Source organism: Chamaea fasciata, unplaced genomic scaffold (genome assembly GCF_029207755.1).
Source record: "Chamaea fasciata isolate MVZ Bird 193981 ecotype frontalis unplaced genomic scaffold, bChaFas1.0.hap1 SCAF_413, whole genome shotgun sequence".
NCBI classification, from domain to species: domain Eukaryota; kingdom Metazoa; phylum Chordata; class Aves; order Passeriformes; family Sylviidae; genus Chamaea; species Chamaea fasciata.
The window spans coordinates 74,140-89,064 of record NW_027094498.1 but is presented as its reverse complement, the minus strand read 5'-3'; the positions used below and the strand labels follow the sequence as shown (position 1 = coordinate 89,064).

The following is a 14,925-nucleotide window of genomic DNA, read 5'->3' as shown; positions in this document are numbered from 1 at the left end:
AACAACCCCCGCGGTTAAACGGGGACCCCCAAACCTTGGCAGGGAGAGGGGGCGCGTGGTGTCCCTCCCCGGGACTACAGCTCCCGTCAGCCCCCGCGCCCCATAGGGCGGGATAGCGGAGCCTACGGCTCCCATCATCCCCCGCGCCCTATATGGGTTTCTTATAGCGGAGCCTACGAGTCCCATCATCCCCCGCGCCCCATAGGGATTAATTATAGCGGAGCCTACACCTCCCGTCATCCCCCGCGCCCCATAGATATTAATTATAGCGAAGCCTACACTTCCCATCATCCCCCGCGCCTCATAGGGTTTAATTATAGCAGAGCTGCAACTCCCGTCATCCCCCGCGCCCCATAGGGCTTCATTATAGCGGAGCTGCAACTCCCATCATCCCCCGCGCCTCATAGGGCTTAATTATAGCGGAGCTACAATTCCCATCATCCCCCGCGCTCCATAGGGCTTCGTTATTGCCGAGCCTACGCCTCCCGTCATCCCCCGCGCCCCATATGGGCTCATTATAACGGAGCCTACAACTCCCATCATTCCCCGCGCCCCATAAGGCTTCATTATAGCGAAGCCTACAAGACCCATCATCCCGTGCGCCCCATAAGGCTTCAGTATAGACAAGCCTACATCTCCCATCATGCCCCGCGCCGCCCAACGGCGGGCTATGGTGCGCTTTACCCCTCCCGCACTACAACTCCCGTCATGCCCCGCGGCGGTTTTCCCGCCCTTTCTCTGCTCCCCTCACGGGCGGGGTTTTTTTGGGGGGGGGTGTGTCCCCACAGGAACGCCAGGAAGATTCGCGGGAATCTGCGCTGGTATCCCAAACTTTTTTGGGAGGGGGGGGGAGGGGGGGATCCCCAAAAATTCCGCGGGTGGGGGAGGGGCGACAATGGGGGAGGGGAAAAAAACCCCGCCCCTAAAAATGTTGGGGTGACGCGGGGATCGTTCCTTGACTCGGGGGCCAGGTACGGACACCTGCGGCAGGTGCAGGTGAGTGGGGGGAGCCCGGGGGGGCGGGGAGGGGGGTTGGGGGGGAATTTGGGGGGATTTTGGGGGGATTTTGGGATGGATTTCAGTGAATTTTGGGGGGAATTTGAGAAGATTTGGGGGAATTTCAGTGAGTTTTGGGGGAATTTTGGGGTGAATTTGGGAAGATTTGGGGGGATTTTGGGGTGGATTTCAGTGAATTTTGGGGGGAATTTGAGAAGATTTGGGGGAATTTCAGTGAATTTTGGGGTGAATTTGGGAAGATTTGGGGGGATTTTGGGGTGGATTCGGGGGAATTCGGGATCGGGGTTTTGGGATGAATTTGGGGGAATTTCGGGGTGAATTTGGGAAGATTTGGGGAAATTTTGGGATGGATTTCAGTGAATTTTGGGGTGAATTTGGGAAGATTTGGGGGAATTTCAGTGAATTTTGGGGGGGGATTTTTGGGGTGAATTTGGGAAGATTTGGGGGAATTTCAGTGAATTTTGGGGTGAATTTGGGAGGATTTGAGGGGAATTTCAGTGAATTTTGGGGGGGATTTTTGGGGTGAATTTGGGAAGATTTGAGGAGATTTTGGGGTGGATTCGGGGGAATTCGGGATCGGGGTTTTGGGATGAATTTGGGGGGATTTTGGGGGGAATTTGGGAGGATTTGGGGGAATTTCAGTGAATTTTGGGGGAATTTCGGGGTGAATTTGGGAAGATTTGGGGGGATTTTGGGATGGATTTCAGTGAATTTTGGGGGGTGATTTTGGGGGAAATTTGGGGTGAATTTGGGAAGTTTTCAGTGAATTTTGGGGGGAATTCGGGAGGATTTGGGGGGAAATTTGAGGTGAATTCGGGACAATTCGGGATCAGTGTTTTGGGGTGAATTCGGGGAATTTCGGGGTGAATTCGGGACAATTCGGGGTCAGTGTTTTGGGGTGAATTCGGGACAATTCGGGATCGGTGTTTTGGGGTGAATTCGGGGGAATTTCGGGGTGAATTGGGGACGGTTCGGGGTCAGTTTTTGGGGTGAATTGGGCACGGTTCGGTGTCAGTTTTTGGGGTAATTTCGGGGTGAATTCGGGACGAATTCGGCACCGTTCGGGGTCAGTTTTTGGGGTAATTACGGGGTGAATTCGGGGTAATTTCGGGGTGAATTCGGGGTAATTTCGGGGTGAATTCGGCACCGTTCGGTGTCAGTTTTTGGGGTGAATTCGGCACCGTTCGGTGTCAGTTTTCGGGGTGAATTCGGGTTGAATTCGGCACCGTTCGGTGTCAGTTTTTGGGGTAATTTCGGGGTGAATTCGGCACCGTTCGGTGTCAGTTTTTGGGGTAATTTCGGGGTGAATTCGGGGTAATTCCGGGGTGAATTCGGGGTGAATTCGGCACCGTTCGGTGTCGCCGTTCCGGTCCCCGCAGGCGGCGGCGGCGGCGGCGGCTCCTCCCGGCCGCCAGGGGGCGCTGCTGGCGGCGCGGGCCCGCCTGCGGCAGGAGCTGCAGAGCCTGGAGGACGCCATAGAGAGCGCGCAGGACACGGCGCGGCGCCTGGGTGAGCCCGGCCGGGAACCGCGGCCGCCAACGATGGTTCCGGGCCCCGAACCCCAATTTTGGGGTCCCAAACCCCATTTTTGGGGTCAAAAATCCCAATTTTGGGGTCAAAAATCCCAATTTTGGGGTCCCAAATCCCAATTTTGGGGTCAAAAATCCCAATTTTGGGGTCAAAAATCCCATTTTTGGGGTCAAAAATCCCAATTTTGGGGTCCCAAACCCCATTTTTGGGGTCCCAAATCCCAATTTTGGGGTCAAAAATCCCAATTTTGGGGTCAAAAATCCCAATTTTGGGGTCCCAAACCCCAATTTTGGGGTCTCAAACCCCAATTTTGGGGTCAAAAATCCCAATTTTGGGGTCCCAAACCCCATTTTGGGGTCAAAAATCCCAATTTTGGGGTCAAAAATCCCAATTTTGGGGTCAAAAATCCCATTTTTGGGGTCAAAAATCCCAATTTTGGGGTCCCAAACCCCATTTTTGGGGTCCCAAATCCCAATTTTGGGGTCCCAAATCCCAATTTTGGGGTCAAAAATCCCATTTTTGGGGTCAAAAATCCCAATTTTGGGGTCAAAAATCCCATTTTTGGGGTCCCAAATCCCATTTTGGGGTCAAAAATCCCAATTTTGGGGTCCCAAATCCCAATTTTGGGGTCCCAAATCCCATTTTTGGGGTCAAAAATCCCAATTTTGGGGTCAAAAATCCCAATTTTGGGGTCCCAAATCCCATTTTTGGGGTCAAAAATCCCATTTTTGGGGTCCCAAATCCCAATTTTGGGGTCAAAAATCCCAATTTTGGGGTCCCAAATCCCATTTTTGGGGTCAAAAATCCCAATTTTGGGGTCCCAAACCCCATTTTTGGGGTCAAAAATCCCAATTTTGGGGGTCTCAAACCCCAATTTTGGGGTCCCAAACCCCATTTTTGGGGTCAAAAATCCCAATTTTGGGGTCAAAAATCCCATTTTTGGGGGTCCCAAATCCCAATTTTGGGGTCAAAAATCCCATTTTTGGGGTCCCAAACCCCATTTTTGGGGTCAAAAATCCCAATTTTGGGGTCCCAAATCCCGATTTTGGGGTCCCAAATCCCATTTTTGGGGTCAAAAATCCCAATTTTGGGGTCAAAAATCCCATTTTTGGGGTCAAAAATCCCAATTTTGGGGTCCCAAACCCCATTTTTGGGGTCCCAAATCCCAATTTTGGGGTCAAAAATCCCAATTTTGGGGTCAAAAATCCCAATTTTGGGGTCCCAAACCCCAATTTTGGGGTCTCAAACCCCAATTTTGGGGTCAAAAATCCCAATTTTGGGGTCCCAAACCCCATTTTGGGGTCAAAAATCCCAATTTTGGGGTCAAAAATCCCAATTTTGGGGTCAAAAATCCCATTTTTGGGGTCAAAAATCCCAATTTTGGGGTCCCAAACCCCATTTTTGGGGTCCCAAATCCCAATTTTGGGGTCCCAAATCCCAATTTTGGGGTCAAAAATCCCATTTTTGGGGTCAAAAATCCCAATTTTGGGGTCAAAAATCCCATTTTTGGGGTCCCAAATCCCATTTTGGGGTCAAAAATCCCAATTTTGGGGTCCCAAATCCCAATTTTGGGGTCCCAAATCCCATTTTTGGGGTCAAAAATCCCAATTTTGGGGTCAAAAATCCCAATTTTGGGGTCCCAAATCCCATTTTTGGGGTCAAAAATCCCAATTTTGGGGTCCCAAACCCCATTTTTGGGGTCAAAAATCCCAATTTTGGGGGTCTCAAACCCCAATTTTGGGGTCCCAAACCCCATTTTTGGGGGTCAAAAATCCCAATTTTGGGGTCAAAAATCCCATTTTTGGGGTCCCAAATCCCAATTTTGGGGTCAAAAATCCCATTTTTGGGGTCCCAAACCCCATTTTTGGGGTCAAAAATCCCAATTTTGGGGGTCTCAAACCCCAATTTTGGGGTCCCAAACCCCATTTTTGGGGTCAAAAATCCCAATTTTGGGGTCAAAAATCCCATTTTTGGGGTCCCAAATCCCAATTTTGGGGTCAAAAATCCCATTTTTGGGGTCCCAAACCCCATTTTTGGGGTCAAAAATCCCAATTTTGGGGTCAAAAATCCCAATTTTGGGGTCCCCAATCCCATTTTTGGGGTCCCAAATCCCAATTTTGGGGTCCCAAATCCCAATTTTGGGGTCCCAAATCCCATTTTTGGGGTCAAAAATCCCATTTTTGGGGTCCCAAATCCCAATTTTGGGGTCAAAAATCCCAATTTTGGGGTCAAAAATCCCAATTTTGGGGTCACAAATCCCATTTTTGGGGTCCCTGACCCCGCCCCCGTCTCCTCCCAGAGGCGGCGCTGGGGGCGGAGCAGAGACGCCGCTGGGCGGAGCTTCGGCGAGGGGCGGAGCTTCGGCTGCTGGGGGCGGGGCTGAGCCCGGAGCGCCTGCGCCGCCACCAGGGGGCGCTAAAAGCGCCCCGGAAAAGGTAAAGGGGGCGGGGCTTCAACGGGGAGGGGCGGGGCTTCCTTATATGGGCAATGGGCGGGTTTGGGGGAATTTTAGGGGATTTTGGGGGTCCGGGGTGGAATTTTGGGGGGTCCGGGGTGGAATTTTGGGGCGATTTTGGGGGATTTTGAGGAGATTTGGGGGGTTTGGGGGGTTTTTGGTGGATTTTGAGAAGATTTTGGGGGGATTTTTGGTTGTTTTGGGGTTTTTGGTGGGTTTTAAGGTGGTTTTGGGGGATTTTGAGGAGATTTCTGTGGATTTCGAGGAGATTTTGGTGGATTTTGAGGAGGTTTTGGGGGATTTTGGAGATTTTGGGGTTTTTGGTGGGTTTTGAGGTGATTTCGGTGGATTTTGAGATTTTTGGGAATTTTAATGTGATTTTGGGGGTTTAGGTGGGTTTTGGGGTGTTTTGGGGGGATTTGGGTGGATTTTGGGGTTTTAGGTGGATTTTGAGGTGGTTTTGGTGGATTTTGAGGAGATTTTGGGGGATTTTGATTATTTTGGGGTTTTTGGTGGATTTTGAGGAGATTTTGGGGGATTTTGGAGATTTTGGGGTTTTTGGTGGATTTTGGGGTGTTTTGGGGGGATTTTTGGTTATTTTGGGGTTTTTGGTGGGTTTTGAGGTGGTTTTTGGGGATTTTGAGGAGATTTCTGTGGATTTTGAGGAGATTTCGGTGGATTTTGAGGAGATTTTGGGGGATTTGGGGATTTTGGGGGATTTTAGGTGGATTTGGAGGAGATTTGGGGGGATTTGGGTTTTTTAGGTGGATTTCGAGGCGATTTTGGCGGATTTTGGGGTCCCTGATGGGGTTATGGGGGGTTTTGGGGGGGATTTTGGGGGGATTTTGGTGGATTTTGAGGAGGTTTTGGGGGATTTGGGGGATTTTGGGGTTTTCGGTGGATTTTGGGGTGTTTTGGGGGTTTTTGGTGGATTTTGCGGAGATTTTGGGGGGATTTCGGTGGATTTTGGGGTTTTTAGGTGGATTTTGAGGAGGTTTTGGGGGATTTTGGTTATTTTGGGGTTTTCGGTGGATTTTGAGGAGATTTTGGGGTGTTTTGGGGGATTTGGGGGGATTTTGGGGTTTTTGGTGGATTTTGAGGAGATTTCGGGGGATTTTGGTTATTTTGGGGCTTTCGGTGGATTTTGAGGAGATTTTGGGGGGTTTTGGTGGATTTTGGTTATTTTGGGGCTTTCGGTGGATTTTGAGGGGATTTTGGGGGATTTTGGAGATTTTGGGGTTTTCGGTGGGTTTTGGGGTGTTTTGGGGGGATTTTGGCAGATTTTGGGGTTTTTGGTGGGTTTTGAGGTGGTTTGGGGGGATTTTGAGGAGATTTCTGTGGATTTTGAGGAGATTTTGGGGGATTTGGGGATTTGGGGGCTTTAGGTGGATTTTGGGGTGATTTCGGTGGATTTTGAGGAGATTTTGGGGGATTTTGGCGGATTTTGGGGTTTTCGGTGGATTTTGAGGAGGTTTTGGGGGATTTTGGGGGATTTCGGGGGTTTTCGGTGGATTTTGGGGTGTTTGGGGGGTTTTTGGTGGATTTTGAGGTGATTTTGGTGGATTTTGAAGAGATTTTGAGGAGATTTTGGGGGATTTTGGTTATTTTGGGGTTTTCGGTGGATTTTGGGGTGTTTTGGGGGATTTCGGTGGATTTTGGGGTTTTCGGTGGGTTTTGAGGAGATTTTGGGGCTCTCTCCCCTCAGGCCGGGCCAGTCCCGGGTGGAGCTTTCGGCCATCTTGGCCTCGGGGGCGGAGCCGCAAGTGCTGGTCAGTGGGCGGGGCCCGGGGGTGGGCGTGGCCACCGGAGTGGGCGGGGTTTCTGGGGTGGGCGGGGCCTGAGCACTCAAAAAAATCCCCCAAACCCTCCGGAATGTTCTCGGGGCACCCCAAACCCCCCTGAGCCCCCCCCGGGGACCCCAAAATCCCCCAAAATCCCCCCTGGGACCCCAAAATCCCCCAAAATTCCCCAAAATCCCCCAAAAATCCCCCAAAATCCTCCTCAGGGACCCCAAAATCCCCCCAGGGACCCCAAAATATCCCGAAAATCCCACCAGGGACCCCAAAATCCCCCCAGGGACCCCAAAATTCTCCTCAGGGACCCCAAAATCCCCCAAAATCCTCCTCAGGGACCCCAAAATCCCCCAAAATCCCCCCAGGGACCCCAAAATCCCTCCAGGGACCTCAAAAATCCCCCAAAATCCTCCTCAGGGACCCTAAAAATCCCCCAGAATTCCCCAAAATCCCCCAAAATCCTTCTCAGGGACCCCAAAATCCCCCAAAATCCCCCCAGGGACCCCAAAATCCTTCAAAATCCCCCAAAAATCCCCCAAAATCCCCCCAGGGACCCCAAAATCCTTCCAGGGACCCCAAAATCCTCCTCAGGGACCCCAAAAATCCCCCAAAATCCTCCCAGGGACACCAAAAATCCCCCCAGGGACCCCAAAAATCCCCCAAAATCCTCCTCAGGGACCCCAAAAATCCCCCAAAATCCTCCCAGGGACACCAAAAATCCCCCCAGGGACCCCAAAAATCCCCCAAAATCCTCCTCAGGGACCCCAAAAATCCCCCCAGGGACCCCAAAATCCCCCAAAAATCCCCCAAAATCCTCCTCAGGGACCCCAAAATCCCCCCAGGGACCCCAAAATCCCCCAAAAATCCCCCAAAATCCTCCCCGGGACCCCAAAATCCCCCAGAATTCCCCCAAATCCCCCAGGGACCCCAAAAATCCCCAAAATTCCCCCAAAATCCCCCAAAATCCTCCCCAGCACCCCCAATCTCTCCCCCGCCCCGCCCTCCCCAGGTGTCAATCAAGGCGCTGTGCGCGGCCAGGGAGGCGGAGCTCTGGAGGCCACGCCCACCCAGGTGAGCCCCGCCCCTTCCTCATTAAACCCCTTTCCTAATTAACGGCTTCATTAACTGGTTAATTAACTCCCCCCCCGACCTGTCAATCACCGCAGGAAGTCCCGGGAGGAACCGCCCCAGGCTCAGGATTGGCTGGAGCAGGCTGAGGTGGGCGTGGCTTTTGTGGGGGGGAATGGGGCGTGGCCAGCGCAGAGCCACGCCCCCTTCCCCCCCCCTGACGCTGGGCGCCCCCTGCAGGCCGTGCTGATTGGCTACAGCCCCGAGGCCGTGCTGTGGGCGCTGGAGGCCTTGGCCAATCAGAGCACGAGGTGGGCGGGGCTTCGGGGGAGGTGGGCGGGGCTTGGAGGGGGAGGGGTTGGGGGGGGTCCCCAAATTTCAGTTTTGGGGTTTTCTGACCCCCCCAAAATCCATTTTTGGGGTTTCCTGATGCCCCGAAATCGTTTTGGGGGCGTTTCGGTCCCAAAATTCCTGGAAATTCCCTCAAAATCCCTAAAAATCCTCCCGAAATTCCCTTTTCGGGTTCATTTGTCCCCCAAAATTCCAAAAAATCTTCCAAAAATTCCGTTTTGGGGATTTTTGTCCCCAAAATTCCTGAAAATTTCCCCAAAATCCCTATTTGGGGTCTTCTGTCCCCAAAATTCCAAAAAATTCTCCCAAAAATTCCTTTTGGGGGTTTTTTGTCCCCAAAATTCCTAAAAATTCCCCCAAAATTCTCGGGATGTTTTGTCCCGAAAATTTCTGAAAATTCCCCCAAAATCCTTAAAAATCCCCCCAAAATTCCTAAAAATTCCCCCAAAATTCCTAAAAATCCCCCAAAATTCCTAAAATTTCTCCCGAAATTCCCTTTTTTGAGTCTTTTATCCCCAGAATTCCTAAAAATTCTCCCAAAATTCCCTTTTTGGGTTCATTTGTCCCCAAAAATTCCTAAAATCCCCCCAAAATTCCTAAAAATCCCCCAAAATTCCTAAAAATCCCCCCAAAATTTCTAAAAATCCCCCCAAATTCCTAAAAATTCCCCCAAAATTCCTAAAAATCCCCCAAAATTCCTAAAAATCCCCCAAAATTCCTAAAAATTCCCCCAAAATTCCTAAAAATCCCCCAAAATTCCTAAAAATTCCCCCAAAATTCCTAACATCCCCCCAAAGTTCCTAAAAATCCCCCAAAATTCCTAAAAATCCCCCCAAAATTGCTAAAATCCTCCCAAAATTCCTAAAAATTCCCCCAAAATTCCCTTTTCTGAGTCTTTTATCCCCAAAATTCCTAAAAATCCCCCCAAAATTCCCTTTTTTGGGTTCATTTGTCCCCCAAAATTCCTAAAAATTCCTCCAAAATTCCCTTTTTGTGTTTTTTTGTCCCCAAATTTCCCAAAAGTCCTTCCAAAAATTCCTAAAAATCCCCCCAAAATTCCCTTTTTTGAGTCTTTTATCCCCAAAATTCCTAAAAATTCTCCCAAAATTCCCTTTTTTGGGTTCATTTGTCCCCAAAAATTTCTGAAAATTTCTCCAAAATTCCCTTTTTGGGTTCATTTTCCCCCCAAAACTCCGAAAAATCCCCCAAAAATTCCAATTTTTTTGGGGCCGTTCCCGATATTCCGCTCCCCCAAAATCCTTTTATTTCTTTGGGCTCCTCCTGACCCCCCAAATCCCTGAAAATCCCCCCAAAAAAATCCCTCCTTCCGAGAGGATCCCAGAACGGGATTTTGGGGGATCCCGGGCGGAATTTTTGGGATCCTGACGGAATTTTTGAGGATCCTGATGGAATTTCTGGGATCCTGACGGAATTTTTAGGATCCTGATGGAATTTTTGGGATCCTGATGGAATTTTTGGGATCCTGACGGAATTTCTGGGATCCTGATGGAATTTCTGGGATCCTGACGGAATTTTTGGGATCCTGTTGGAATTTTTGGGATCCTGATGGAATTTTTGGGATCCTGACAGAATTTCTGGGATCCTGACGGAATTTCTGGGATCCTGATGGAATTTCTGGGATCCTGATGGAATTTTTGGGATCCTGTTGGAATTTCTGGGATCCTGATGGAATTTCTGGGATTCTGATGGAATGCTCCAAGGGGCGTGGCTTACTAACCCCAGGCACGGTGGGGAGGGGGGCGTGGCTTTTCTCCCTTTTGTGGGCGTGTCTCTGGCAAGGGGGGGCGCGGTCTGTCCACTTGTGGGCGTGGCCTGAGCCCCTCCCCTTACAGGCAGCTCTTGTCTGGCCCCGCCCCCTCCCCGGAGGCCACGCCCACCCTGAGGAGCCTCATCCAGGTGAGGGGGGAGGGGAGCGGGCGGGTTTGGGGTTTTTGGGGCAGTTTTGGGGTTTTTGGGGCGGATTTGGGGTTTTTGGGGCGGGTTTGGGGTTTTTGGGGCAGTTTTGGGGTTTTTGGGGCAGTTTTGGGGTTTTTGGGGCAGTTTTGGTGTTTTTGGGGTCACTTTGGGGTCGCTTTGGGGTTTCGGGGGTCGCTGATCCCATTCCCGGGGTCCCTGTCGGGTTTTAGGGCTGCTGGGGGGCGGTGGGGGCGCTCTGGGGGGCGCTGCCCCCGCTCCTGTCCCACCTGTCCCACCTGAGGAGGCGCCTGGGGGAGCTGCGGCCGCGCCTGGGCCCCGAGGCTCTGCACAGGTACCCGGGAAAGGCCGGAATCCCCCAAATCCAGCCCGAAAGGCAGCCCAAAGGCCCGGGAATCCGTGCCGAGACGCGCCCCGCAACGCTGCCCGAAATCCCCGAGATTCGCCCCGAAATTCAGCCCAAAATTCCTGAGATTCGCCCCAAAATTCCTGAAATTTGCCCCAAAAATTCAGCCAAAAATTCCTGAGGTTCACCCCAAAATTCCTGAAATTCACCCCAGAATTCCGCCAAAAATTCCTGAAATTTGCCCCAAAATTCTGCCCAAAATCCCTGAAATTTGCCCCAAAATTCAGCCCAAAGTTCCTGAGATTCGCCCCAAAATTCAGCCCGAAATTCCTGAGATTTGCCCCAAAATTCTGCCCAAAATCCCTGAAATTTGCCCCAAAATTCAGCCCAAAGTTCCTGAGATTCGCCCCAAAATTCAGCCCGAAATTCCTGAGATTTGCCCCAAAATTCAGCCCAAAATTCCTGAAACTCGCCCCAGAATTCACCCCAAAATTCCTGAAATTTGCCCCAAAATTCAGCCAAAAATTCCTGAGATTCGCCCCAAAATTCAGCCTGAAATTCCTGAAATTTGCCCCAAAATTCACCCCAAAATTCCTGGACTTCGCCCCAAAATTGCTGAAATTTGCCCCAAAATTCAGGCCAAAATTCTGCTCAAAATCTCTGAGATTCGCCCCAAAATTCCTGAAATTCACGCCAGAATTCACCTTAAAATTGCTGAAATTCGCCCGAAAATTCCTGAAATTTGCCCCAAAATTCTGCCCAAAATCCCTGAAATTTGCCCCAAAATTCAGCCCAAAATTCCTGAGATTTGCCCCAAAATTCCTGAAATTCACCCCCAAATTCAGCCAAAAATTCCTGAAATTCGCCCCAAAATTTAGCCTGAAATTCCTGAAATTCACTCTAACATTCAGCCCAAAATTCTTGAGATTTGCCCCAAAATTCCTGAAATTCACCCCAAAATACAGCTCAAAATTCTGCCCAAGATTCCTGAAATTTGCCTCAAAATTCTGCCCAAAATTCCTGAAATTCGCCCCCAAATTCAGCCCAAAATTCCTGAGATTCGCCCCAAAATTCAGCCCAAAATTCTTGAAATTCAGTCCAAAATTCCTGAGATTTGTCCCAAAATCCCTGAGATTTGCCCCAAAATTCACCCCGAAATTCACTCCAAAATTCTGCTCAAAATTTTTGAAATTCGCCCCAAAATTCCTTAAATTTGCCCCAAAATTCTGCCCAAAATTCCTGAAATTCGCCCTAAAATTCACCCCAAAAATCACCCCAAAATTCTGCTCAAAATTCCTGAAATTTGCCCCAAAATTCCACCCAAAATCCCTGAAATTCACCCCAAAATTCAGCCCAAAATTCTTGAAATTCAGTCCAAAATTCCAGAGATTCACCCCAAAATTCAGCCCAAAATTCCTGAAATTCGCCCCAAAATTCCGCCCAAAATTCTTCCATTTGTTCCATTTTTCCCATTTTCCCCCAATTTTCCCCCAATTTCTCCCCATTTCTCCCAATTTTTCTCCATTTTCCCCAATTTTTCCATTTCCCCCATTTCTCCCCAATTTTCCCCCAACTTTTCCCATTTTCCTCATTTTCCCTCAATTTTCCCCCCAATTTTTTCCCGTTTTTCCCCATTTTTTCCCCAATTTCCCCCCATTTTTCCCAAAATCGCCGTTTTTCGCCCCATTTCAGGCTTTTCCTCTCCCGGGCTTTCCTGGGAGCGTTTCTGGCCTCCCTGAGCCGGGACCTGCGGCCGCTCCGCCAGGACCCCCCAAAATCCCCCAAATCCGCCCAAAAAACCCCAAAATCCCCCAAATCCACCCAAAAAATCCCAAAATCCCCCAAATCCGCCCAAAAAACCCCAAATTTGGCCCCAAAAACCCCAAAATCCCCGGATTCGGTCCCAAAATCCCCGGATTTGGGCCCAAACCGGGCCCTGGGGCGGCTCCAGCGGCGGCTCCGCAGAGCGAGGGAGCGAGTGGTGAGTGACGGGAGATTTGGGGGAATTTGGGGGAAATTTGGGGGATTTTGGGGAAATTTGGGGGAAATTTGAGGAAATTTGAGGGAAATTTGGGGGAAATTTTGGGGATTTGGGAGATTTTGGGAAATTTGAGGGGAACTTGGGGGAAATTTTGGAGATTTTGGGGAGAATTTGAGGAAAATTAGGGGGATTTGGGGGGAAATTTGGGGAATTTGGGGAAATTTGAGGAAAATTTGGGGGATTTGGGGAAATTTGAGGGGAATTTGGGGGGATTTTGGGGAAATTTGGGGGATTTTGAGGAAAATTTGGCGGAAATTTGGGGGTTTTGGAGGAAAGTTTGGGGGAAATTTGGGGGAGTTTGGGGAAATTTGGGGGAATTTTGAGGAAAATTTGAGGAAAATTTGGGGGATTTTGGGTAATTTGGGGGATTTTGAGGAAACTTGAGGAAAATTTGTGGGAAATTTGGGAAATTTTGGGGGAAATTTGAGGGATTTTGGGTAATTTGGGAGATTTTGAGGAAAATTTGGGGGAAATTGGGGGAAATTTGGGGGAATTTTGGGAAGTTTGGAGGAAATTTGGGGGAAATTTGGGGGATTTGGGGAAATTTGAGGGGAATTTGGGGGGATTTGGGGTAAATTTTGGAGAATTTTGGGGAATTTGGGGGATTTTGGGGGAAATTTGGGGAAACTTGAGGAAAATTTGGGGGATTTTGGGAAATTTGAGGGGAATTTGGGGGATTTGGGGGAAATTTTGGAGATTTTGAGGGAAATTTGGGGGAAATTGGGGAGATTTGGGGGAATTTTGGGAAATTTGGGGGAAATTTGGGGTATTTTGGGAAAAATTGGGGGAAATTTGGGGGAATTTTGGGGAGTAAATCTGGGGTTTTAGGGGTGAGATTTGGGGGCGTCCTGCGGTGGAAATTTGGGATTTTTGGGCGGGGATTTTGGGAATTTGAGGAATTTTGGGGGGATTTTGGCCGTTCTCTCCCCCCAGCTCCGGCGGCGGCAGCGGCTGCGTTTCCTCAGCGCCGCCGCCCGGGGCCGCCGCGCGGCGCTGCGCCCCCTGCAGGAGCAGGTGGGTACTGCACCGGTCCCCACCAGTATGGACCAGTATGAACCAGTAACCCCCGGGCCCCGCCCCCTCTGACTCCCCTCTCTCTCTGATTGGCTGCAGGTCGTGGGCGTGGCGCGGGCGGGGCTTGGCTCCGCCCTTCCCTCGCTGTTGGAGGAGGGGCGGAGGAGGCGTGGCCTCGTGCAGGGAGCGCTGGGAACGCTGGGAGCGCCCCTCCCCCAGCCCGGCCCGGCCCCTCCCCCGCTGGAGGGGCTGAGGGAGGCGGGGCTGCTGCAGGTGGGGGCGGGGCTGAAAGGGAAGGGAGGGGCTTAAACCGCGGGGGAGGGGCTAAAGTGGGAGGGGCTTAAGCATGGAGTGGTTAAAGTGAGGGGGAGGGGCTTAAGGCGTGGGGAGGGGCTGAAAGGAGGCGTGGTTTAAAGGGGGGGCGGGAAGGGGGAGGAGCTTGGAGAGGGGCCCAAAGGAGGAGGAGTTTAAGGGGGAGGGGCTTAAGTGGGGAGGGGCTCAGGGGGCGTGGCTTCATGATGGGAGGGGCCTAAAGGGCGGGGGAGGGGTTTGAATGGCCTGGGAGTGGGGGGTGGGGCTCCAGGGGGTGTGGCCCGAGGGCTGGGGGAGGGTCCCGGCAATCGTGGGCGTGGCCGGCGGGGTTTGTGGGCGTGGCCGCCCTCACCGCTCCCCCGTGTCCGGCAGGGGGCGTCGCTGTCCCGGGCGGCCGCCTTGCGGCAGCAGCTCCGCCGGGGGGCGCTGCGCCTGCGCCGGGGGGCGGGGCTTGCGCGGGAGGCGGGGCCTCCGCCAGCCCCGCCCCCTGCCTCCCTCCCGGAGGGCGTGGCCGAGCTCCTGCCCCGGCTGCGATTGGTCAGCGACTGCTGCCGGCAGCGAATCGAAGCCTGGCCACACCTCCAGGGGCTTGTCCGCCAATGGTGAGGTGGGGGCGTGGCTGGGGGGCGTGGCTTCTTCCAGAAAAGCCCCGCCCCCTTTACGCTAACCCCGCTCCTCCCCCAGGTGGGACCAGCCGGCTCAATTCGTCCTGGCCACGCCCCCCGGGCACGCCCCCTTCTCCCATTGGCTGCAGCGCTGGAGACATGCCGCCCATGCCCTGCAGGCCACGCCCACCGAGAGAGAAGGGGAGGAGGCCACACCCCCCTGAGAGTCTCCGGAAGCTCTGATTGGTTGGGAATAAAAAGAGGCAGGAAAGGGGGCGTGGCCTGTGTCTGTGCTCGATGCTGAGGGAAACCGGCTGGGGGCGCCCCCAGTGCTCCCAGTTCAGACCAGTCCGGACCGGTTCAAACCAGTTCCATCCCAGTCCATCCCAGTTCCTCCCAGTCCATCCCAGTTCAAACCAGTCCCGACCAGTCCATCCCAGTTCAAACCAGTCCATCCC

General features: G+C 51.7%; 1 protein-coding gene across 2 annotated transcripts; it reads left to right on the top strand.

Annotated features, from left to right (window-relative positions):
- The first annotated feature begins 71 nt into the window (after positions 1-71).
- Positions 72-14,805, top strand: LOC136305442 (skin secretory protein xP2-like). 2 transcript variants are annotated; one of them, XM_066208698.1, is made up of 15 exons: positions 73-821; positions 972-996; positions 2,397-2,526; positions 4,847-4,982; positions 6,708-6,771; positions 7,805-7,866; positions 7,962-8,013; positions 8,104-8,174; positions 10,068-10,131; positions 10,362-10,483; positions 12,188-12,476; positions 13,470-13,550; positions 13,650-13,823; positions 14,235-14,464; positions 14,547-14,740. In XM_066208698.1, the coding sequence occupies exons 1-15, from the start codon at positions 709-711 to the stop codon at positions 14,689-14,691; spliced, it is 1,758 nt and encodes a 585-aa protein (XP_066064795.1). In that variant the 5' UTR covers positions 73-708; the 3' UTR covers positions 14,692-14,740. The 2 variants fall into 2 exon arrangements, with proteins under 2 accessions (XP_066064794.1, XP_066064795.1); XM_066208697.1 differs by lacking the exon at positions 8,104-8,174 and having other exon boundaries at positions 72-821; positions 14,547-14,805.
- Positions 14,806-14,925: the final 120 nt, after the last annotated feature.